The 27,336-nt window shown below is 35.0% G+C and overlaps 1 protein-coding gene across 1 annotated transcript in view; it reads right to left on the bottom strand.

The window, feature by feature from the left end:
* Window positions 1–27,336, bottom strand: part of LOC149090179 (uncharacterized) — a 94,272-nt gene that overhangs the window by 11,392 nt on the left and 55,544 nt on the right. The window contains exons 2-6 of the mRNA XM_089232474.1: window positions 24,092–24,172; window positions 20,694–20,866; window positions 11,170–11,308; window positions 536–586; window positions 209–307 (exon numbers count right to left, since the gene is read on the bottom strand). Of these exons, the coding sequence (XP_089088600.1) occupies window positions 209–307; window positions 536–586; window positions 11,170–11,308; window positions 20,694–20,866; window positions 24,092–24,148 (519 nt within the window). The 5' untranslated portion in view covers window positions 24,149–24,172. The remainder of the gene's footprint in view (window positions 1–208; window positions 308–535; window positions 587–11,169; window positions 11,309–20,693; window positions 20,867–24,091; window positions 24,173–27,336) is intronic.

The following is a 27,336-nucleotide window of genomic DNA, read 5'->3' as shown; positions in this document are numbered from 1 at the left end:
TCTCGTCAGCACCGCTGTAAGGGTTAAATCTAAAAAAGCGATGATGATTCTTCGATATTTTAGGTCGAAAAGAAAAAAAAAATAGCAATAGGCGGTTAAAGATACTACGATGATTAATGTATTTTCTATGGTATTAGAAGACTAACCAAAAACGTTTGGGATTTGAATTATTGTAATTACTTTATTTTATTTAAGAGATCGAACTTACCTCCAAGACAATTATTCTTAGTTTTGTGGATCCCGTCATAATGCAAGCAGATATCGTAGATACTCCGTGAGAGACATCCGCTATTCTCTTTAGTGATTTCTACAAAAAATAAAATCTAATTTTATTTAGTTTTAGTTGGAATTCATAAATACATATTCACATTGTGCAATATCCGTATTGAATAACCATATTTTCAAACCACATTTATGAAATGCAATGATTTTTCAAATTTATACTGATGAATCGATGAAAAAATGATAAAATAAGTAAAAAAATAGCTGAAACTTAAACATTTCTATCTCTTTTAACTGCAAGAAAATGACTTACGGTGTTCTTGGTGGCATACTTGAGACATAACAGACAATCAAGCTGTTCAGTCTAAAAAAATAATTAATGTATTAATATTTTGTGATAGAACAACATTTCATAAACAATTTTTGCATAACATGATTAAAATACATGTACTACCATAAAAATTAGGTGTCTGAAAGAGAAAGATTTATTATCTTAAAATTCCAACGTGTGTGTATGTGTCACATTGTCCGAAAGTTCTATTTAAATTAGCGTTTTTCAACCTTTCTCACATTTGCGAACCGTTGAAACTAAAAAAATTCGTGGATCTGCAGAAATGAGGTAAATAATTTGCGGACATTCAAAAAATGAAAAATATGTAATTTGTTGACCGGCAAAAAAGATTTACAAAACGGCAAGAGACAGGTAATAAGAGGAATAATTTGCGGACCGGCAAAAGATGAATTATTGGGGAAAAATAGTTTAGGGACCATGGAAAATAAATAAATGAGAGGAATGATTTGTGAACCACTAAACATAAATAAACATATAAACAAATTTAGGGAGTTAGATTTTGCCGGTTGACGGCAAAAAGAAATTTAGGGACAGAGCTTAATTTTATTTCACAATCTCAAATTATGCAGCGGCTAGATAGATTGGACGAAATTTTTTGCGGACCGGCAAACAATTCCCACGGTAAAAGAACATTTATTTAACTATAAGACACAGAAAGACTAAGAAAATAAGGAATGATAGCAATATCATATCTTGGAGAAGTTCATTGAACCAATACGTAAAATTATTTTTAAAAAAAAGCGTGCACTCGAACTCATCTAATAGTTTTCCCATAACCAACTTATTACCACATTTCCGCAAAAAGAACGAAATGAAGATATGTACTAATATACTTGCATCATTTGTAATAAATACACTCTCACGCAAAATATCCAAGAAAATAATAATGTACAGAGGGAGAGAGAGGGATACTAAAGATAGGCACGTACAGTTAAAGGTCATTTTCACTGTAACTTTTTGTTCGAAATGAAACCTTGTTTTTTCTTCCGTAACGAAAAAAAAATAATTTTCATTTTCTTCGTTTATTATTTTTTTTTCTGTAGATATCACCCGATTTCAAGTTTATGGTTCATCGTCATCATCGTTAACGCTATCAAATTCCATAGATATATACTTAGATGTAATGTTACCGCAGGAAATCATTACCCCCATAAAGCTTACTTACTCTCATATATATATACAGCGAGATCTTCGAGTTATTATGCATTATTATAATGATGATAATATAAAACAATCGAGCAAGTATGGTACTTTGTTTTCTGCTCCACACATATGAGTATTTCGTGGAACTTTATGAATTTAACGTGACTTTTTGAACTCTAAGAGCGTGGTCAGTAATTACGTGCCATTATATATATTATATACGTACTCGATATTTTTCTTTCAATGTGTGCTTATGTTGAATGAACTTTTGTTGAAAATCAATGGTGAATTATTTCTTTCAAAGAAGATACTCTTTTAATTTTTGTGCTATTTTTTTCTACAGGGTGCAAAATACAGTCTTTATATACAAACTTTAAATTTTCAACCGTTTACCATACTTACTTCCAAAGTAGTAAAGTAATCAAATACATAACGTGTTAGATATGTAATTTATTTTACAGAAATCTATAAATATAAATGTTTTTTTTATACTGTCCCACTCACGTGCGAATTATAATTTGAAATTTTTGTTATCCTCCACTCTCTCATTAGCCCCTTTTTTTCCCGAGAAGGGAAAGGTATAGGACCAAAATGCTAAGTTTGGAAGAGATGGTGCTAAATGTAATCATAAAATGGAGTATAAATTCAACATACAGACGTGCGTCTCTCTCGCTTTACGCGATATATTGGTTTCGCAAAATAATCACATAAGACAAAATCGGTTTAAGTGAGTTGAATTTAACATGGGTAAGATAGAGAGAGATTTCCTTCAGAATTATAATAAAAAAACTCCAACTCTTCCAGCAGTGAAATATAATTTTTTTAGTGAATTTTTTTATTCATACTTATTTCGTCAATTTCGGCCATACGAATGAATTTAATTAACATTTCACCTACATCAACAAATCCATCGGATTTTGTCATTCTAACTATTTCATACCTCTAATTCGCAAGCCTATTTTCAGGATTGAAATCAAAACTAGACCAAAATTTTTTTGAGAGGAAAAGACTTTTATTTGTATGAATAGAATGCATAAAATGAGAGAGAGAGAGAGAGAGACATTGCATAGCATTATTTGTTAGTGTTTGCATGTTGCAATTTCTAAAATTAACTTTTCAAAATCCCGTAAAGCGAGAAATACCTGTAACTGATATATATATGCTTGCATGTGTCTATATTGCAAGCAAGTTGCAATCGAAGATTTGGAAATGGTTCTTGATGAGGCAGATATTATTGCATCAAAGATTCGAAAATTAGCTAGACTTTCTTCCCTTGTTTGAAATGTCGTTTAGTATAGTCCCACTGATCTTCCTTTGAGTTTAAAGCTAGTAATTTTTAGTTTCAGTTCAGATGCATTATTGTTATTTCTCTCAAATGTTCATTATACTGTAAATATCAAATAAGTTGTAGTCCGCGGGCATTGTTGTCCTGCAGCTAAATGTAGGTATTCTGATTTAAATTGTTTGTCAGTGAAACCAAAAAGAGAGAGAAAAAAAGATAAAAGTATTTCCACGTAATTGAAACATCCTTATAACATCAGATTCTTTTCCGGTGCGCACAAAATTACTCTCACGAATTCTTCCTCGAAGACTACGATGAACACGGATCCGAATACCATTCCGATACGGGTGGAAACGTGATTCATGTGATCAGATAACGCATTTTCAGTCATCTGTGGTCCACTGTTTCTCTCTTTGCCTCACTGTAAGCAAGTGACTTTCTCAGCAGAAGTGCTTCTTCGTTATATACATGTTCCCTCCATGCAAAGTTTTCTTTCAAAAATGATTGGTAAGGATCGATGTTTGTGTTTTTCGAACAAAGGTTCTTATATATCCCGAATATTAAATGACCATCACAATTCCCCGTAATGAAGCCGCGACCTTCATAGCTTCTGATGTTAATTTTTAGCTCTTTGCGGCAAATTCATTTTATCCAATTTTTTTTTCTGCCGTTCTGACTTCGATTCCTTTATATATATATATATATATATATATATTTGCGTGATATTAAATTATGAAATTTCCAAATAAATCTTAACCCCTCTACGGTCACCCCACAAAGCTTATTGAATTTTTTTTTAAAGCAATATGGATATAAATTGGCTTTTTTTAAACATATTTTTCATTAAAACAATATATGTATCAGCACAGCAATTTAGTTACTTAGAGTGGAGTTGGATTAGTTACTTAGAGTGGAGTTGGATTAGTTACTTAGAGTGGAAATTAACTATAAAACGCTTAAATAAAATTAAAATATACAGTTTGCCTTGATTTTAATGTTATCTATAAACAGATAAAATCTTGCTTAGCAAAGTTGAATAGTTTTAACCTTGAATTTTATTTCCAATTCCCTCGATTTGGTGCGATTTTATAAATTTATGAACATGTAAAATATTTCAGCAGCTCTCAAATAAATGACACCGACAAGAAAAAAAATGCAACTAATATTAACTAAACTGGACTAATTAAAATATTGCACTCATATAACCTTAGTTGGTACTGAAATAACACTAAAAATTTTTACTTCCTAAAAAATTTCAAAAATTTTGAAAATAAATAGGAATAATGGGTTTTTCTCACCATGTATTTGTCATGTGTATTACACAATGTACTACCAATATACACGTAACTAACACATTTAATTTTACTTCAATATTAGGATATTTTTACATCTTCAATAAAAATTACGCGAGACATGCAAATGTATAAGGCAAGTCTTTTCCAAAATTTTTCTCCAAAAAACAGTTTTTTTCTTGTCATTTTTCTTATGTTAGAGTTGTTTGATTAAAGGAAATTATGGTTATTATATTTTCAATTTTTTTCAAAATGCCATTTCATTATGGGCCTATATAAGCTATTATATCCATGAAACCAGAAACACAAAATTAATAAAATGAAAAATTATAAACCAAAAAAAAAGAACCCAAGAATATAGCTTGGAACAAGGATCCTAGTTCAAACGAGAGAAATCACCTTATAAAAGTTCACCACTCACACACACACACACATACGCATAAAGTCACATATATGCAAATAAGAGGCGCATTGGACATTAGGGTGTAAACCTCAATCGCTAGTTCTATGAAACGGCAACAAACCCACAAAACATCGACCTAATGTTGAATATGCTCGCCTATGTCGTTTACCTCCATTTTATTATTATTTTTTTAATATTATTTCTTACTCATTCTATTTAGAAAACAGTAATAAAAAAACAGACTGAGAAGGAATTATAGCGAAAGAGAGAGGGAGAGATGATCATAAAAATGCCTCTCCCTCTCACGAGTAAAAAAATAAATAAAAAGATTAAGAGAGAGAGAGAGAGTGTTATATAAAAAGAAATAAAATAAGCATATGCACAGGTAAAAAAAAAAGAAGAAAAATGTAGAATCGGACAGCTACTGAAATCTTGACATAATAATAATAATATTATAAAAAATATGTGTATGTAAGAAATAAAAAAAGAATATAGAATATATAGAAAGGGTTGATTTTTGAAGATGACTGTCTTGGAGAGAGTAAGAAACCAGTTTGATGATGGTGGTGGTGGTGAATTCTTCATTTCACCATTTTTCTTTTCTTATTTTTGCATATGCATATAATGATAGTTCTAAAGATGGTGTGAGAGTGAGAGAGTATGTGGAGTTGCATACGTATTTGCCTACACTACGAATGGCATGCCAATCTTTCTCACTCTTTTTTTCGCTTTCTCTGCCCGTTTCTTTCTTCGAAATGAATCATTGACTCTTTTTTTTTTTTTACATTTCGTTTATATTATTATTATTATTATTATAGAATTGGAAAATATCGATCAAAAATTATTATACGAATTTATTTGCAAAATATATGATGATTGAGTTCATGGGACCGAATTCCTCTTATGGGGAATGGAATTTCTTTTGGATTTCAATTTTCATAAGGTCGTTGATATTGTAATCGATTTCACACAAAGTTTCAGATAGTTTAAACACATCATATATATTAGTGAGGAATCATGATCATAAGAATATTTTCATCAACCAGCTGTCGAAACCTTCGTAGTAATATCGGAGAGTAATATCATCTTCGAAAAAAAGCCACATAGATGAAATTTTTGTCTCCAAATGCAGGTAAATTTTGTAAGCACAAAATTTTGAAAACAGCCAAAAAATAGCTCCTCATGGTTGAAAAAAAAAATTAAGTACAAAGTGTCCCATTAATTTTTAAATGATTTAAAAATTCATAAAAATCGAAGAAATTGGTATACAGGGTGATTCAGAAAAGATGGGAAAAACTTTAAGAGGTGATAGTACACCAATACAAACAATTGTCATCGAAGAATGCATGGTCTAACATGAAACGCAAACGCGCGAGCGCGTTTCGAAACGGCCACTCAGCAAACGTTAAAACGGCATTCCTGTTGAAATTTATCGGGAGAAAAATAACACCACAAGCATGCAAATTTAACCTGGGGAAGAAGAAGAAACCGTATGCAAATCTGCGTCACAGTAAATAAAAGGCGCGGATGCCAGCCCTGTGAAGTTATTCCAGCGTGCTACCGCGTTCTAACAGTTATAACGTACGGGATAATGGTGCACTTTAGTAACACCGATAAAGCAGACATGCAGTTCATCTGCAAATGGAAGTACCACAGAGGCAGCACGAATGTACGGTGAACGTACATTCGTTTTAACGTTTGAGGAGCGGCCGTTTCGAAATACGCCAGTGCGTTTGCGTTTCATGTTAGACCACGCATTCTTTGATGGCAAATGTTTGTATTGGTGTGTACTATCACCTCTTATCTTTTTGTTCGTTTTTCTCATCTTTTCTGAATCACCCTGTATTTGAATTCGTTTTGCGAAAAAGTTATTCTCTCGTCATACATGAACAGGGATTTTTTTTGTTACAGAAAAAAATGTAGTTCAAATTTTTATCGATAGAAGGCACTACAGGAAAGCAAATCACTGTAAATATGCAAATCAGAGTCCTATAAAATGTAGGGTGTACGTCCGAATTTTCCTGTTACTGGCGCTTACAAAAGGTTTTCATTGTGATGTTGACATTAGACCGAACCGTTTAGACTCAATGGTTCAGCTTCTGATAATGTATTCCTGATGAGTTCTGGCGAAATATTGGAAATATATATAAAAATTGTCACTAATGTTTATTTTAGCTTACCTAAAGGATTTTTGAATGGGAACTATGAGCGGAAACGTACTGACTAATTTCGAATCAAATAACTAGGAATTCACAGCGGTAAATGATGGATGTTGAAACGGTATAGGTATTATGGATCTTTAAATAAGTAATCAGAATCCCACAAAAATCACTTTCCTCTAAAAAAATGCGGGAAATAGAATCATTACATCGCGAAATGTAGCGGAAAATTTGCATGGAGGACTCGTGCGTGTATCAACCGAGTTCAAGATGAAAGGGTTCGTCTCGTCCGATTTTTATTGTTATTATTTCCTTCTGAATCCAGACTCGATCAACTGCGTTAACAACTTTCCGAAAAGTATCTCGGAGGATAACCGACCATTATCACATCTGTCACGTCATCAAGTATCCTTATAAATGGTACCAACTCTTCCCCCAGTAATGACAAGCATTTGCCCGAGTGATACATCCGCTTGTGTACCCACTATAATACAAGACAGTGGTGGAAATGGACGGACTCAAACACTCCTCCTTCGATGTACAGACAACCCTGCAAACGTAACAATCTGTTTGATTTGGACCATTGACGTAAAAAGAAGAGAAATGGTTTATTATTATTTTTTATTTTGACGTCACTTTCTCTGGAATGACCATGCGTAGGTATCAATTTAGTTTCCGAGGAGGAAGAGTGACGTCGGAAAAAGAAAATCAACATTCTGGAATTACTGTATGATTAATACTCGACCACGACGTCAGCCGATGAGTATCCATTATACGATGGGGATAAAAACTGCTGTTGTGGGGAAAATAACTTGACTAGAAGAACGGTTTCCTTGAAGAGAACGAATATTTGGGCCTAAGTTATGCAAATGCCTATAGGTATTTTTATGAAAATGAAAATTATCCGATTCCTTTGAAAACATAATAATATGCATAGCTCAGCCGAATGCATTTACCCCCCCCCCCTCCCCAAAAAAAAAAGATACGAGTTTATATATACTCTCCAGTTTTAGAACGAATTTCAGAAAACATCATCGGGTCATTGATTTTTTATGGAGTCATGCAACATCTGGATATTTAAGCTGGAATTTCCTCAAGTTTGATCAAATTCGAACAAGAAAGAGTCGATTTCTTTCCAATAAGCTCTCAGTTGGATTTAGGAAAGACCTTGGTATAGGATAGTGTTTACGAAAGTGGGCAATATCACTCACCAAATGATGCCAGAACTTTGCCACTGGACTTAACCCGTTGCCGTAATCTCTTCCAGCTCAACTTCGACTATTACCCACTGGGTAGGGTGATATAAGAGGATGTGATGATAGTTACGGATACAATATGGGATCCTATGCGATCTTTATTGTTATGGTGTAAGCCAATCTAGAAATCCTGTTGATGGATTTTCAAATTTATTATATTTTTGGCCTTTTCCTAGAGGGGAATATGTTGTCGCCTTCAATAAATGAAATGTCTATTGATGGATAAGAATGATTATCGAGTTCAAAATTTTTTAACCCTCTCACCGGCATTGACGAGATATCTCGCATTCTTAAAAGCCTCTTATTTTAGCAATGACGAGCCCTTATATTTTGTAAAGCTGATTCCATAGTGGAATATAAACTATCTTATTTCTCCTTACTTTGCATCTCAAAAATCGAAAGGAAAGCCTATTTAAAACGATATTATTGACTGTTATTTTCTACTCCACATTTAAATATGATATTTTCGGGTGTAAATTCATGCCAAAAATGTTAATTTTAGATTGCTAACGTTTGAAGTTTTAGTCAGAATCTTTTGAACCATCCTGCATAAGTACATAATTATTGGAGATTTACCTCATCCCTAACCCCAACAGTCAACATTAACATTAGAAAGGGCATTTTCTTGAAGGAAAGATGCGCCAGAAATAAATTAAATAATAATAACATATATTTAACCTCACCACAAATTAATTATTACATCATAAGAGAGACAGAGTTAGAGAGGCAACGTTCAATACAAAAACAAAACCTTTCTTTTTTGCCTCGTTAAACAAGGATTATCCGTTACCTCCGAAGTTAGCGCAACAACAAAAAAAAAAAAAATTCTACTCATGTAATTTCATGAATGTAAAAGATGTGAATGAAAATCCATATAATTGCTTCTTTTTCTTTAGTTCATGTAAGTAGTGGAGAAAAATAATGATCAAAACCACACCTCAAAGCCTTCAGGGTAAAACAAATGCGGAAATATTTGATGTTTACTAGTGGTGAAGGGCGAGCAGTCATTAGACAAGGACAATCACCCACACAATGGGTACACAGAGAAAGCTTTTAAACTCTCGAAATAAGAAGAATGTAATAATAAAATAAATAAATACGAGGGTTTTTTTTTATATATTCCTCTTCTATTTCACCGTCTTAAATGTTTAATTTCACTTATTCGAGGAGGGGTTTAGGGTCTTTTAAGTGCGGCCAAAATATCCAAAGATCCGTATATAAATATGTGAAGGGAACACCTGCTGGTATACAAAGGGTAGTCGACCTTTTAGAGAACTAGTCTTTCTATCTCTCATCCAACCGGAATATTTATAGGATACCATATACACACACACATACCCAAAGAGAGAGAGAGAGACTAACCAAAATCGATGGATAAATTGTAACTTGTTACGTCTTTACCATTTTACGATCCATAAAAAAACCCGAATGATTGTTGTTCGGCTCAAAGCAACAAGAAAAGAATTGATGGAGGAACCCCATACCTTCCTTAATCGTATTACATCATATTACGAATGCGTGGATTACGCTTTGTTTCAAGTTGTTTGAACTTAGGTTTGTTTGTTTTCTTTCTTCCAGAGAAACTACACACGGCGTTTGTTTATTTATTTTTTTATTTGAATAAGATCAAAACCAAACAATGATCACCTTGTTCCGAATCGTTGGTCATGGAAAAGACTGAACCGAGTTCAAATGGAATTAAATGAGGCTGAAAATGTAACTAGTGTGTGGGTCAGTTATTTATTTTATTTTTTCAATTTCATTTCCCCATTCCATTGAGAAAATTAAGATCATAATTTTCAATGTAATTTACGGTCCTTCGACTTTTTTTTTAATGTGTCATACATGCTCTACCCGTGAGTCCTCGGAGTCATCTCTCGTGGCACGTGATCTCAAACTTAATTTGGTTAAAATTAACAGCGAGACACATTTCTAGATCATTTAAATGACCCGTGTTGCAGTTTTGCATCACTCAAGTTGCCTGCGGCACAGTTCCAGATAACTTGGGCTTCTTCCCGCGGTACAGTGCCGGAGCACTTAAGCGACTTTCTCACACACATTTACAGATCACTTGAGTGGGACATAGCACAATTCCAGACCACTTAAGTGACACATGGCGCAATTCCAGACCACTCAAGTGGTCAACAGCTTCTATAGCAGAAAGCCTCCGCGTGAAGCTTTGACGTCACTGAAATCGTCAATTGTATCCATTGGATAAAGCAGGTCGACGTATGCGAAATCTTCACTTGTTTTTGCAGTACTATATCCAGTGACTATAGGGGAAATGATCGACTTCAGTGACGTCACGAGCTTCGCGTGGAGGCTTTCTGTTATAGAAGGTGTTGCTGTGGCATAGAGCACCGTAACACATTCCCAAATAACTTGAGTAACCTGCGGCGGCATATTTAGAAACCACCGCAGCACATTCCCATATAACTTGAGTAACTCGCGGCATATTTACAGATTACTTGAGTGACCCACGCCGCAGTTCTAGAGCACTTAAGCGATCCGTGACTCATTTACATTGTGACTCATGGCACAGTAGAGTATATCGAGAGATCACCGTGGCATATTCCCAGGTAACTAGAGTGACTTTCGACACATTTACAAATCACTCAAGTAACCTGTGGTGCTGTTCCAGATCACTTAATTAGGTGTCCCGCGATACATTTTCAAATCAATGAAGAGGCCCGCGCTCTCCCGAAGGCTGAATAGGTACTCTTCGGGTATGTGTTCCATTATCATAACATTCTTCCGTATACTCTGGCTTATCCTGAAACTCAGATATAAATATATTTTTGTTTATGTTATATTTTATATTATGGCCTTTTTTTCCCCCAGAATTCGAATGTCCCGCTAGTAGTCAAAGGGTTAGCAGGAAGTTGATCCGGGAATTTATTTGCCGTCAGGCTGCGGCATAGTCGGTTCTGAATCACCGAGACGATGTTGATTCAGTAGATGGGGGGGGGGGAAAGGAAGAAAGCCCATATGTATGTACATAATGTTCAAATTATGCCTGCGCAAATTTTTTTATCAAGAAAGATGGTAGAGATGTCTCACCAAGTTTTTCCTCATGGACATCTGTTGTTGCTTGGCTTTTGTCGGCGATGATGTCACTTGGCTCTGCAGAGATAAATTCAGTCGCAAGACGTCTAGGAGACATTCGACACCTCCACATTCGATGAACTCTTCCATAAAACTGCCAAAAGTATAGAGAAGACACATAAAAATTGAAAAGAGACTCGATTTAAAGCATTTTTAAAAAAAATATATAGAGAAATGGGAAGAGATATAATCTAATGTACATGGTGAGCGTGTGTGTGTGTGATTCAACATGAAATTATATATAACTTTTTATACTATTGTCGATGAACCTCCACGACAATAAAAGAGATTTTGGTGGGCGTAGAAACAGTGTACGTTTATACAAAGGCTTAAAACTGGTCACTTTAATGCAGATTTATAGGAATGGTCATTATCTTAAAGATGCGTGCAAGAAATCTGTTTATGAGCATGATTTTTTTTACACTTACGAGCATGAGTTATTTATGGGCGGGAGAAAAAAGCATTTTGTGTCACTGGTTATAGCATTATTTCTGCCAGTAGAGTTGAAGTTAAATGGTTTGTGTCGTTGAGTTACGATTACTGTCTGTTTCAGGGGTTCTTAACCTATGCGTCACGACAAAGACTTCGGTCGGACTTAGGTCGCAGGGGCTTCCGAGATGCGTTGTTCAAGTTCACTAACAGCCAGGGGTAGGTAAGAGATTGCCTCCCCCCCTTCTGATTTAAAGGGGCTTCCGAGAATTGTCGTACGAATCTACCTACAACCAAGGGTTTTTGAACTTGATTCGCTAAGGCTTCCGATATGGGTCATACAAACCCACTTACTGCCAGGGAATCTTGCGATATCCGTCAAGACCTAAACTATATTCACAGAGCCGTGACTCCAAGAAAGAGACGGATTTTCGGAGCTCCATGTTCCGAGATTTCGACTACAGACATATCCACTAAGACATACATATTTAACCCGTGGCCTACGGGCGAAATGTGGTCCTCAGAGTCATCTAATGTGGCCCGTGATCTCGAACGTAATTTTGTAAAAGTTAACTAAGCAGCAAGCACGTTCCCAGATCATTTAGGAGATCCGCCGCAGATTTACAAATCACCCAAGCGGCTCTCGGCACATTTACGGATCACTCAAGTGAGCCACAGTGCACTTTCACACCCTCAAGTGGTCCGCGGCACATTCACGGATCTTTGAGTGGTTCGCCGTGCCTTCCCAGATCTTTGAGTGATCCGCAGCTTATTGGCAGATAACCTTCCAGAGCACTTAAGAGACCACTATATATATATCACTCAAGTAACCCACGGCACATTCCCAGATCATTTTAGTGACCCACGACATATTTACAGATCATTTGAGTGACCTGCGGCATAGTTTCAGAGCATTTAAGTGGCCCTCTGCACAGTTCGAGATAACTTAAGTGACCCGTGGCACATTAACAGATTACTTAAGTGGCACGTGGCATATTCCCAGATCATTTTAATAACCCGCGACCTATTTACAGGCCACTTGAATAATTTGCGGCACAGTTCCAGATATGGCAAGTGACTCGGGATGCATTTACAGATTACTTAAATGACCCGCAGTATATTCACAGATCACTCAAGCGACCGTAACACATTTACATATGACTTTAATGAACGGCAGCATATTTACAGATCACTTGAATGAACCGCAATGCATTTACAGATTGCTTAAGTGATTCGCGGCACAGTTTCAGAGCTGTTAAGTGCCTACTGCACAGTTCCAGACAACTTGAGCGGCCCAATGCATAGTTCCAGGCCACTTTAGTGACCCGCGACACCTTCTCAGATCACTTTAATAACCTGCGGCATATTCCCCAGATCATTTTAGTTACCCCCGCGACATATTTATTTACATACCACTTGAGTGACCGCCAGGCATTTACAGATCACTTGAGTAACCAGCGGCGCTGTTCCAGATCACTTAACAAAGTGGCCCACTACACGTTTTCAAAGCGATGAAGTGGCCCCACACTCATTCCCCTATAGTGTGAACACCCTTTGCACTAAGATAAAACCGCGCTTCATCTTACCACGCCAAGCAATTTGGACATATAGCCACCGGTTTACCTTTATAAAAAGACGAAGAAAACGGTTAGGTATTCATTAATGAACGGAGTGCGGTGTATAATTTCAAATTGAACGCACCGTATTTTATTATCCATACAAAGCGTATTAGAAGGGGGGGGGGAAAGACGACACGTTCAAAAGATGATTTCTGAAGAGAGTGCATTAAAAAGAAATACGACACGGACGGTGGTCACCGAATGTCCGTCCGGCTTAACGAATGACTCACGAGGATGAAACTTTCCAGATGCAGATCCTTTTGTTCTTTAAAGTTTGTCTCCGGTTTTTCAGGCTAGTAGGAAAAAAATAAAATAAAAACAAAACGTATTTTTTTCCCCTCTTCGTTATATGCCAATGGCATATTACTATTTTATCCTGCGCTTCTTGTGCATTTCCTTGATCTAGTTATTATAAAGATCGAAAGCAGAATTTGCGCTCTACTGAGCGGAAAACCTGTCGCTGTCCAAGTATGAACCTGTACGTCTCAGTGATGGCATCTCTCGTGTCCGTTGTCTCCTTCTAGCCATCTTTCCAGACTTTTATTTTTTTTTGTCTTACCTACTACCTTGATTTGTGTCAATCAAGTCCGTGATTCCGTTGTCTATGAGCACAATCTCTCTTGTCCTCACTCTTTCTTTTCTATAAGAATGGACTTTGTATTTTCTCCGAGAAGAACCATAGCTTTTCTTGTACAGTAAAAGTCTGTTACAAAAGAGTACGGCTTAAAACGAGAATTTCGCTAGAACGAGTGATTGTCAAAGAGCTAATGTTAAAAATACAAAAATATATATTTGTTTACAGCGGGTTGAAAATCAGAAAGGATTCACTATAACGTAATATGAATTCTCTAAAACGTTTTCTTCGAAAAATTTTTCGTTCTTGTTCTTGAAGAATTAAAAGAATGATGGAATGATGGATGGAAGAATGAAGGATGGATCCACACTCATCACATTGCACACGCTTATCGTAAACATTACTCTGAGGTAATTCTTACAAGGAATGGACACGGAAAATTCACATGTTTCACCCTCCATCTTCCTATTTTTAAGATTTCTTACTATACGCACGGGATATGTAATGATTTTATTCGAATTTTGTCTCTCCTAGTGACTAAGTGACTATGATCAACACTGCCAGGGTTTATTTGACCGGACTTTACAGTTTAAAGTCGTTTCCGAACGTTTGGACAAATTTTGTCAAAAAAAATTCCTATTAGCAGAAAAATGTTTACGATTCCACACAGCCATAGAAGTGAACAGTGATATAATAATTGAGAATTTTTGTTGTTCGATTGGTCGGTTAAATTGCTTTGATAATACGATATTATATGAAAATATAAGAGAAAATGTTCAAGAGAATAAACTGCGATGAGAACAAAAAATCGATTTCACGATTGGAGTTCTGTTCATCCGATAATAACATATATTGGATCGAAATGATCTTTAAGATGTTTTAATGCCAATAAAACATCAATTGTCAAATATTTACAACCTGACAGAGCAAAAAAGGCGTTTATAACGGGAAGTCCGCTATAACGACAATTTTGCTCGTGATTGTGAGCTATCGTTATAATGGACTTTCACCCTTATTTCATCATTGACCACATTCGATGATCAGGTATTAATGCTGTAAATTGTCTTTGAATTTTTTTTGTTGTAGATTTTAGAAGAGAAATATAATTAAGAGGAATCCCCACTCTCTTAATGTGATTGATAATAAAGAGTGTGTAATGTAATGTACGAATTATAAATGAATAACATCAGTTCTGAATACCCATACCAATACCACTTTCTCGAAATGTTGAAGGGCCAAATTGGGCGGATAGGTTTCCAGACTCGTCTTCGATTTGTCATGAGAGCTGCCATTGTTTTTTTTTTTTTTTATTCCGACTATCAAAGGATTTAAACTGTTTTTAGCAATGTATTACATTGCTAAAAACCTGATTATTATGCCGACCAGGGATCAATATCACTGGTCGGCATTTCCTTACCTATTCCGTCGTGAGATCTTTTTGCTCAAAAGTATTTTTTAATATCTTCAACTACTTTCAATGAATCTTAATATAATTAAGCACTTCTTTCCTCCTTTGCTTTATATTGCCGATCCACGGCTTGTGTTTACTTTTTTTATCTTCGGCGAAAGCCTTTCTGAAATCCTCTGCATCAAACTTATCTATTTCAAACTATATATTCGTCTATTTTAGTGGGTTTGGTTGCCGTCACAATAAATGTGGAATATTTAAGTATATCCTTCCACACAGAGACCTTGAGCAAGAGATGGATGAGTGGTAACGTTCAGAGTGGCAAATCGTTTTTTGTTTTGATGTGAAAATTATTTTCTATTTTTCTTGATTTAAATTGGCAATTGATTTTTATGCCAATGATTAATTAAATTAAATAGCGAACAATGTAAGAATTTTTTTCAATGTGCATATTTGATTTAAATTTTATTTATTCATATTACGACATTACGACAGATGCATTATTCATTCAACTTTCTTAAAAAATACTGGATAATATATTCGTGCAAATTCTGAGCATCGTTATAGATTGCCGCACATCTCTCTTCATGTGTTTGATCGAGGCTCTCTGATTGTACAGAGAGGAATCTTGGATCATCCCTGTATGCGACATTTCAAGAGCGCAGTTGGCTCTCAGATTTTCGTCATGGATGGCACGCTTGTCTACATACAGAAAGGGTGGACAAATACGGTATTTTCAATGTGAGGATATTAGGTGATAGTGATAAGAACTGAAAGATACCCAGGCTCTCTGTCACACTAGGTGATGAAACCTCATTATATCCCGGGGGGGGGGGGGACCTCATGCGGAAACAGCCATTTATTGCAGTTGAACAAAATTTGTAAGTATATTCGGTGGATGGGGATTGGCCAGCCAGATTTTCGAATCTGAACCCAAATGAGCATGTCTGAGATACACTGGGGGATAGTAGTCGCAAATAGTCAACCGTGTCCCAGAACCATCCACGCGCTGAGAACTACTTTGATGCAGGAGTGAGTCACAGCCGACTAGACATTCATAATTGTTTAGTGGGCTATGAGTGTGTGCGGCTGCCACCGAGGCTCATCAACTGTCTGTGGGTGAAATTGACCCGCCATGATTACCAAACATCCTTTTAGCCTCACTTTAAGTGCCTTATTGCAATGCCATTTTCGGGCATTAATTTTCTAGCGGGTATTGCTCACGGTTATAAATGGTTAATATTTTTTGTAGAAAAAAAAATGTTTTAAGAAGATATTTTTTTTCTTTAATTGAGAGCCCCAATTTTTTTTAGCTTGTAATTGACCGTGAGAAATGAAACTCGATCATACTCTCCAACGAGTTGGAAGTTCAGGTGGTCTCAAAAACTGACGTTTTTACGAGGTGCTCACGCTATTCCCAGCCGTACAAATTTGACGTTTTTTCAGACATTAACCATCTAGAGATAATATCATAGCAAGAGATCTTCATCAACGACAGTCTGATTTGATTAATGGGCGTCACTTTCATCGACATAAAAAAAAAAAAAAACGCATACCGAGAACAAACCGTGCGTGCGTGATTTTGAACACTTTTTTTTTGTTCGCTTGATTTTGACCTGCCCTTCACCTTCAGTTTAAGACGTTAAATTGAGACACACACACACACACACGGAGAGTCTCAGGGTCACTAGTCAGATCAAGTCCTGCATGATTTCGAGCTTTAAACGACCATTTCCTGTGGAACACCCCGACCCATCCTCTCTATATGTGGCCATTTGTGTACTAAACTAATAATAAAAAAAAAATACACACATATAACAATAATAAATATACGTATAAGTTATATATATTTTTTCCCAGAAGAGGGTTGGCAAAGGCATGAAGAAATGAATGAAAGTGTGTTCAGAATATAAAGCAACGTTTACTGAATGTCAAACTGATATCACGCAACTTAAAGGTGGAAAAAGAAAACTGCCGTAACAACAGTAAACAATAAAAATTCATGGAAAAATGCTCCAGTCTTATATTGTGAAGAGAGAGAGAGAGAGTCTTGAAAAAAAAGTCTCTTGTCTCAAGAATAAGAAGAGTTGCGTGCGGTCAATTCAGGCGTGGTTTCCTGTCTCATTCCTTATTTATTTTCTTTTCCTTAAGACTAAACACTTTCACCTCTCTATGTAAGAAAAAATAAAAGATCTACAATAATAATAAAATAATAGTATATTATAAAATATATATATTCTTCTAGAGTTTCTGTTGGGCAAATACTGGCTGGATGTTTGACCGGACGGCACTGGATGACCTTGCATACATTTATGTACACTTACGCGTTATCTCTTTATTCCTCGATCCCGCTAAATTTTTACCTTTCCGTAAGAAAAATTTTCTCAATCTCAGAGCGATTTCGTGTCTTCCGAGAAAAAAAGGGGGGGGGGGTGTCTGCATTAAACGAGAGACGTAGAAAATAATAATAATAACAATAATATATATACAAGTCAAAATTTAAGATACAAAATGAATGTATTAAAATCCAGTTTTTTGCAGCATTTAATATTTTGTGATTTGGTATGATGGCGCCTGTCCAAATCTGGTCATGGCTATACACCCGGAAAACGCCATGACTTCAACGTTGGCGGCAATCTCCTGTATTAGAAAGGCTGGCTTGGTTCTAAAACATATATGCTCAATCTATGGACCGTAGGCCAAACACGGCCTCCGGAGTCATCTAATCTTGCCCGTGATGTCAAACCTAATTTTGAAAAATGAGATAAGTGGCCCGCGGCAAAATTACAGATCACTTAAGGGAGTTATGGCACATTTACAGATCACTTAAGGGAGTTATGGCACATTTACAGATCACTTAAGGGAGTTATGGCACATTTACAGATCACTTAAGGGAGTTATGGCACATTTACAGATCACTTAAGGGAGTTATGGCACATTTACAGATCACTTAAGGGAGTTATGGCACATTTACAGATCACTTAAGGGAGTTATGGCACATTTACAGATCACTTAAGGGAGTCATGGCACATTTACAGACCGTGATACAGTTCCAGAGCACTTAAGTGACTTGCGCGGTGCAGTTCCACATCATTTGAGGCATATTTAGCACCGCGGCATATTTAGAAATCACCTGACTAACCCGCGACACAGTTCAAGAGCACCTAAGCGGCTCGTAGTCACCCTAGTGACCAGGGGCACATATACAGATCACTTAAGGGACCAGTGATACAGTTCCACAACATTCAAGGGACCCGCGACACAATTCCAGATCCGCTTAAGCGATCCTTGGTACAGTTCCACATCACTCAAGAGACACGCGGCACATTTACAGATCACTTCTGGGAGCCGTGGCATATTTACAAATTACATGAGTGACACGTGGCACAGTTCCAGATCACCCAAGTGGCCCATGGTACACGTCCACAGGACAAGTGGCCCGCGACAAGTTTCAAACCGATAAAGTGGCACGAACTGTCCTCAAGGTAGAGCAGTCTTGTTGTAAAGAATACATCCCATCTAAAAGGGGTTTGGGGAGGGGAATACGTGTTGAATAGCTTCAATTTGGGGGGGTGGGGCAATTTACTTTACTCTTTATTCTTTTTTGGTAAATAAATTACCAGCAAACAAATTCCTATACTTTTTGCTTTGGAAAATCATAGTACTAAGTCTAATCACCGTTATATAGGGGGGTTCATTCGTTACATTTGCTTTCTTTCCCTTAAGACTAAAGACTTTCACCTCTCTTATGAAAGACAAAAAAATAAATAAAAGATACAGAATAATAATAATAATAAAATGTAAAATATATATATAGTACTGTATATATTCTTCTCGAGTTTCTGTTGGGCAAATAATGACTGGATGGTTGACCGGACGGCACTGGATGACCTTGCATACATTTATTTATGTATACATAAGTCATCTCTCTGATCACGCTAAATTTTTACCCTTCCATAGAAAATTCTCAACCCCAACGCAATTTCGTAAGTTTTCTTCCAAGAAAAAAAAGGGGGGGGGGGTCTATATTAAACGAGAGACGCGGAGCAAAAAAATAACAACAGACAGAATAGCATCAAAGTCTTACATCTATTCTCTAACACAAACATCTTAGAGATGCACTTGCATTATTGTTATTACTGTTATTATACATATCTTGAAGAGTATTTTTTTTTCTTGCCGATCCTTTCCGCACATTGACGTTAAGATTATAGCTCATCACTGGCTCTGCGTTCTAGTATTTGTTCGTACTTTTTTTTTTTACGTATAAAATATACGTGTGTGTGTATAAGTTTTTCCAAGGAAGGGTCTGTCTCCTTATGAGATACGCACAAATATACATAATTGCATAGGTTGGGCAAATAGATGCAGGAAAATGAAGAAGAAAATATAATAATTCTGAAAATATATGTATTTCTTCTATGTGTATTGGTATTTTTTTTCGGAATCTAGTGGGTTTTTTTTGTTTTTAGAGTCATTTGATGATAAGAACTTCTATGTTCTGTGCGTTGAAGGTTTTCCTGTGTTTTTGTATGAGTATCACACATGTCGGAATTGGTCGATGATTGTGTGTGTGTGTGCGTTGTTCGTTTTATACAGGCTGTCCCAAATTGTTTGCACAGCGGATATCTCTGCAACCGTTGACTTATAGAAAAATACTTTCAATTACAAAAGGTTTTTAAATGACGTACGGTAACGCTAAATGTCAAATTTCACAAGGGGTTGTATACATAAAAAATTTAGAAAAATTAACTTTTCATGTAGACCAGGGGTTTTCAATCTTTCAGACATTGCGGACCAAATTGAACTTTTCACGAAGCCCGCGGGCCAATAATTCATACCGTGGTATTTTCGGTTATTAAACTTGGTTCAACAAATTTACTGAACACTATCGAGAAGCTATCCATACTTAGATACGACAACCATAAATTTTTTTATGGGCAGTATATTCATATTTTATCGTAATTATTGGTTTTTTATTGGGTTGCTGTATTTTTCATATAGCTTAGATACATATTCGACATTCTATTTTTTATGGGCATCTTTTCTCAACCACCTCGTTGGACATTTTGTCTGTTTTGGCTTTTGTATTTGTATATTTATACTCTGAATTTATATTTCTCTCGTTAAATTTTGAATTTTCAAATAACTTCCTTCAGTTATTTCTTTTATTAAATATAAAATTTGCCCCGATAAGTCTGAAATTATTTTTCATAATTTTAAACTTGAAAATGAAATATTTCTATAAAACGATGAAATTATTTCCTAAATAAATTCTTAATTTTTTCATGAAATATTACAATTAACAATTCTGAATTTCTCTTGATATATTTCTACTATGACAAGTTTTTGGGTTCGTGTTGAAAGATATGAGACCCTTTGAAGGTACTGCTATAAATTCGAAATTAGTGGAGTGGCAGATAAATTGAATAGCTTTCGGAATACTCACATGGTGGTGGCACATCGCAAATCATCTTTCAAGGATGACAGCAGCTGTGGTAGAGTCGGTATAGCGATGGATACTCCGTCGACCCTGGCGTAATCGGCAGAGTTCGTTTTCTCCAGGAGACTACGTTCCCGTTTCCTTAAATAATGGACGTAATCTCTCGCGACCAAAATCATCTATAAAAAAAATATAATTGGCTACAGTCTATAATCTAACTCATCATTCGAACTCTGAATAAGAAAAAAAAGTATTCAAAATATTTAAGGAGTTTGGCGCAGGATCTTATCTTCCCCATGTTTTACTATGGGAAAAATCTCCTGCCTCTTTAAGAAATATTTAAAAATTTTCTATATATTCACTTTAGTCCCTCAATTTTTTTCCCTCAAATTGTGTGGGTATTGTCTCCAAATTCAACGACAGCTTTTAGGATTTTGATTGGCTATTTTTTTCGAATTTTAATCTCAACAACATGAAACTTTTTCAAAAATCACCAAAATTTACCCTTATTTTATACCATAAATTTTTTTAAATCATTTTAATAAGAAATAATCTCCTTAGAGCATGTAAAGGCTCGGTGTTGAGACACACACAAAGTTTCAAGACAGTTGGTGTTTGGAAAAATTTTCCTTATCTGACAAAATACATCGTTTTTTGAGAAATGAGCATTTTCGATGGGAAAACCATTAGCATATACAGGGTGATTACTTAATTCTTCTTGCCGCATTTCACTGGCAAACTGTCGACACTAGAAGCATACTTCCAATTAGAAATATTATCCGTATAACGTGTGAACTCATTGAATACATGGATACATCATTCATGTTGCAAGTTATTAAAATAAAAATTTTAACTTTTCATACGAACACCCTGTGTTAAAAAACCCAATTAGTGTCTCTCCTGAGGCCAACAAAGAAAATTCCACATTTCTAGGTGCACTGAGATATTTAAATTCAAATATTGGAGGAAAGTTTGGAAAGAACAATATAAATAAGAGAAAGCCGCGTTGTCCGTTAGTTGTAGCTGTTACTTCTTTCCCGATTTTCCCCATTTGATATCAAGTATCAGTGAATATTGAAACGTGGAAGTTTTTTTTTTTTTGTTTTCCTCAGGAAAGACATGGAAATTGAGTTTTTGCGGACAGGGTGTCCATATAAAAAGTTAATTTTTTTACTTCAATAACTATGCAAAACCCCTGCAACATGAATGGCGTAGCTGAAATCTACACGTCATTTGAATACTTTTTCTAATTTCAAATATGCCTCTAGGATCAACGGTTCGATAGTAAGATGTTTGAAGGGTGATTATGGAATCACCCTGTATAACTCTTAACAGCTGTAAATATTAAAATGTTTTGAAAATACTTCTAGTGCAGGTAGAACAAAAACTCGGACGCAGTTAGAAGCAAAAAATTCTGTAGTATTTAAAGATTGATTAATGCGTTTTTTTGGAAAATTTTTGCGTGTGCCAACCCTCTTAAGCTAGTTCCTGGAGCTTTGATATGAAAGAAGACAAAAAACCCATCGTTATGTTAATAATCCTATGCTAATATGCGTTTCGTTGAAGTTCAATAGCGATACCCAAGTTCAATTACGGATCATGTTCGCGAGTGAAATTTCACGCAAATGATGCGGAAGCTTATCCGGATTACAGAACTCCCGGATTAAGAAAAAAAAAAAAAAAGAAGACATAACCATTAATTTATTATTCAAAGGATATGAACCGTTAATCTAGATAAATGAATGCATAAAATGAAGGAAAAAAAAAAGTTCTTACTTTTCCCTTTACACTCTCGTTGCTGCTACTAAGGATCATTTGAGACATTCCGATGTCAGAAGCGTCCAAAACATCACAAAAATATAGCGGAAGAGAACCGAAAATCTCTCGTGGTTGTTTGTCACCGTCACGAAAGAGATAAGGGGGAATTTCTAAGAAAAAGCTTGGGTTTAAAACTCTCAAGAGAAATCACAACCGAAGTACAAAAAACCGAGAACCTCTCCCTATGAGACTGACATTACTAATTTCTACTGACCGTGATACTTATCTTGGCGTCACTAAGCCATCGGATTACAAATAACTAAAGCCCCCACTGAACCTAGATGTACATTTGATAGCATGTGTTTTTTTTTTTCTCTCGAGGGTGAAAAATGGATATATTCAATGTCTCGTGGCTTCTGTCATAAAATTAGCCAACTTTTATAATGTCTGGATTTTCTTTTTCTCTTCTTGTAAAGAATCTCGGCATTTTTTTTTTAAAGTGTAGAAATACCAGATTAGACACGGCTCGACAAGCAATAAGAGACGTTTGCGTATAGTATAAGTATACGAGATCTAATAACAGGGGGATCGAATTTTATACTACGACGCGGACCGTTACTAAATACGTTTTTATCTTGTCGCACCGATTGCGGTCGTCTCGTGCTTATTGGATCGATCGAAGTAACGGATTTTTGTACTGTTATATTCATTTTATTTCATTGTTATTGTTGCATTCGGAGATGCTTAAGAAGAGAAATAGTGGCACTGGGATTTTATATCATAAACATATTTTTTTTCAAGTTCTCTTCAGGATATTGTTGTTATTGTCAGTTATCCCTTCAGGATATTGCTGTCTTATCAGTCAGTCGATCCAGCTTATAACGCTCCCGCTTAGAACGTTCTCCCTGTCAGTACGATTTATTTTCCTAGTCCTATAACTCTAATTCTCATTGAGATTCCCCATTTAAAACCTTTTCCCACTTATAACTTTCAGAGGAAGTTTAGTATATAAAACTACATATAGATTTTCATATAACATTCTGTTATTATAATTCTTTCACAACAAGCTGAGACTTGTATTAAGTTGACGAGACTTCAGAATAAACTTGTATTCAGCTGTTGAGACTTTAAAATGCACTTGCGTTCAGATGATCACACTCTGAAATAGACTTGTATCCAGTTGATGAGACTTTAAAATCGACTTGAGAAATAAATTTCGACTTTTTTGAGATTTCCTAGAAACTAGTTTCAATAATGCTTTTCACAACAATCGGTAACAATTTCTTTTCGAACAATCAGGAAAAAAAATGGTTTCATTAAAAGTTTCACAAATAATGATATGTTAAATAGTGCTATTAGCAACAGTGATTTATGAAACGACAACTTTATGGCAACAATGACTTTTTGATTTGCGCTTTCTTTCTTATTTTTAATAGGAAAACTAACTTATTACTGGATACACAATGTGCGAGTGTTTCTTATTACTATATTTATGTGTTCTTTTTAGTCTAGTAAGAAAATACACAATTCGTAATTTTTTTCTGTATTTGTTTGAACCAGTTTTACACAGACGATGAGATGAGATGCTTTATGATGGCGTAAATTAGAAAGAAAAATTCATAACATTATGATGACTGGTTATTTACCTTTTTAGTTTGTCCCTTGTCCGAAAGATTCATCTTGACATTTGGTGTCTCAATCATCTTGGATTACTCTGTGTCTGTTTCCTGTGAAAATAGATCGAAATGCTCTAAAACAGGAATATTATAAAAACAAAAGAGGAGGAAGAAACATTTTAAAAATTAAAAAATACGCAATGAACGAAAACTCACTGAACTTTTCAGAAACTCGTTAAAACTTTGAAAAAGTTTTCGTAGAGATTTGAATGAGATTTTGCATCAAAATTCATGCCATAGTCTTTATTCGCACCAACTTATTCGTTGGGAATGATATTTTAATCTACCTGTGTAAAACTAAAAGAACTGATTTCCCTTCCAGTTGGGATAGCTTCATCTGCGATGCTTTCCTTATCCATGAATCGGAAACAAACAAGCTAGGAGTAAAATTTGAGTGGCCCGTGGCACATTCCCAAATCACTCAAGTGAACAGCGGCAAATTTTCAAATTACTTGAGTAACCAGCGGCACAGTTCCAGAGCATTTAAGTAGCTCGCAGAGAGCATTTTAATATCACTTAAGTGACCCGCTATGCAGTTCTACATCGCTTAAATGGTGTTCGGCACATTTCTCAGATCACAAGAATTACCTATGGCGCATTTACCTGCGGTGTTGTTTGAGATCAATGAATTAAGTGGCCCGCATTTTCTTAACGGTTGAACACTCTTGGTCGGCAGTATATGAAGTAGTAAATTCTGTTTTTGGTGAGACAACTGCGCGAAATTCCATTCATTGATTAAAATACGTGACAATTTACAATTTTTAAACAATTCTATTTTTTGCCGGTGTATTTTCCTTCCGGAAATTAAGATTAAATTTAAATTCATATCACAATGCATTTTTGTAGACTGCAACATTTAAATGTTAAGTAAAGTAGTTATGAAGAAACAGAGCGTAAAAAATGGCATTGTATGTGATGATGCCATTACTATTGCGCATAGTCACAGAAGAAAAACCCCATTATTCATATCCATATTTTTTTAGAGAGAACAATCTTGCATGCATAATCCTCAACATTTTAGTTTCCAGCAGTAATACTTAAATCAGATAAGATTTTTTTTTTCTAACAAAGACAAGAGGGCAACAGTTCCCATGGAATTGAACTGACAAACCGATTTACCTACATGGCATTTAAACCTTTAGGGCTGGACGAGAAACTCCTGTCAAAAGAACCACTTCTTACCCGACAAGTAGATAGACAAGTATGAAAAAATATATATATTGGGAAATGTGCACTTAGTCACTTTTTTTTTTCCTTTTTCCTAATGTTATCTAAGAAAAAGTGCACTGCACATCAAAGGGTAGTTTGGATACACGTTTTACTTTAGTTGAATGTAAATGAGTTTTACTCCATTTTCTTTTATTCTTTACTATGCCATTTCTGGATGGAAGTTCTCAGCGTTCGCCACACATTCTGAAGATTATACCAAAAAACAAAAATAAAGTATAACAATTTTTCTAAAAAGGAGAGGTTCTCCAATAGCCCTGGGCATCAGGGGATATGACCTTTACTTTTTTTTCTTCTTTAGAATATCTCTCGACTCACTGAAATGATATCATCGAGCTATATAAGCTGTCGCAAGAACGCAACGTGATGATGATTCTAAAGTAAAAAATAAGTAAAATAAAATAGAAGAAAGATTTGAAGTAGAGGATTATATCGCCGAGCTGTTAACCCTTTCAGTGATAACTCAGGACCACCACTTAACAAGACCGATAACAACAAGTGTGTTACCTCCTCACGTTTTCTATGGAGAGTAAAAAAAGAAGAGAAGCAAAAAAAAAAAAAAAAAAAATATATATATATATATATATATATATATATATATAAGTAAGAAGATAAAGAAAAAATGGAAATTACTTTGCACTCTTTTTTTACGTAGGTATACTTTTGTTCTGTATATCTATATATATTTGATAAAAGTCTATTGCTCTCATTTGGTCGGTTTCGTATTGTTTTTGAAAGTGAAAGGAATGTCTGTGTGAAAAAGTTTAATGAGATTTTTAAAAACATGAAAAAAACATTAATGAGAGATATAACCTTTTATGGTCCCGTGTATTTTTGAAAAAATGGGAAATACATAGAAGAAGAAGAAGAAGAAAAAACCAATTATACTAATTTCTTTTCTCAATGTTTTTGGTATTCCAGAAAGTACGGTACATTTTTAGTGTCATTTCAATACAAAATGTAGCTACAGAGGGTGATTCTAAATTCATGGGACAAACTTTAAGACACCTAAAACAAGCTTTCATTCATTCGTTTTTTTTATTGAAATAACCGAAATAAACAATTTTGCTTCATTAATCTGGCGTCTACTAGAATAAAGTGCCTTCGGGAAAAGTGCGATTTATTGCACAAAATTTAGCAATAAAGTTCCGGAAATTTTTTTTTATGTAAACACGATTATATATACCCTGCATCACCGTGGTTGAGAAAAATTGAACGAAGTGAATTATATTTCTTCACAAAAAATTAAAAATGAATGAAAAATTTTAAAATATATGAAAAATAAAGATTAGCTGGCATTTATGTTTTTAATGCATTTTTTGAGTATAAAAAATGCAAAAACATCTTGAAAATTCCAAAAAGTAAATTCTTGGGTCTGAGAGGGGTTAAGGGTTTACCTTTTAACATAGTGAAAAACTATTCCCTATTAGAAATATCATAAAAAACACTATTTAGCCACTGATTTATTTCAAATTCTTTACAGATATTTTTGATTGTATAGGCTATTCTATGCTTACATAAAGTTTTATGCATCTCTCATACTTAACTCTACACAAATTTCGAGAAGAGTTCATCGAAAACAGATTGCACACATCAGAACATAGCAGCATTACATCAATGTAACTAAATAAAAATTGATACATAGCAAAGAAAACTGTCCAATTCATGAAATGAAGCAAACAAATTGAGATTTTTCAATCTTAATTCAAATTAAATTTAAAAATTTTAAATTTAAAGATTTTAAATTTAATTTCAAATAAAATACAGTCAAATCTTTTGCTTCATTTCATAAAGTAAAGTTTCTTTTATTTTTAATTAATTTTTATTCAATCACAGTGATGTAATATTGCAATGTTATCATGTGTGCAAGCTGTTTCCAACGCCTTTTTTTTTTTTTAAGTTTCCAAAGAATTAAGCATGAGAGATGCGTAACACTTCATACAAGCATAGGATAGCGTATAAAATCAAAAATATGTGCAAAATATTTG

The sequence above is a fragment of the Pholcus phalangioides genome, unplaced genomic scaffold, assembly GCF_987345545.1.
Source record: "Pholcus phalangioides strain wild (caught in Gottingen) unplaced genomic scaffold, Ppha-v1.0 ptg000001l_1, whole genome shotgun sequence".
NCBI lineage: Eukaryota > Metazoa > Arthropoda > Arachnida > Araneae > Pholcidae > Pholcus > Pholcus phalangioides.
Note: the sequence above shows the minus strand (reverse complement) of the source record. Positions and strands in the feature narration are given on the sequence as shown.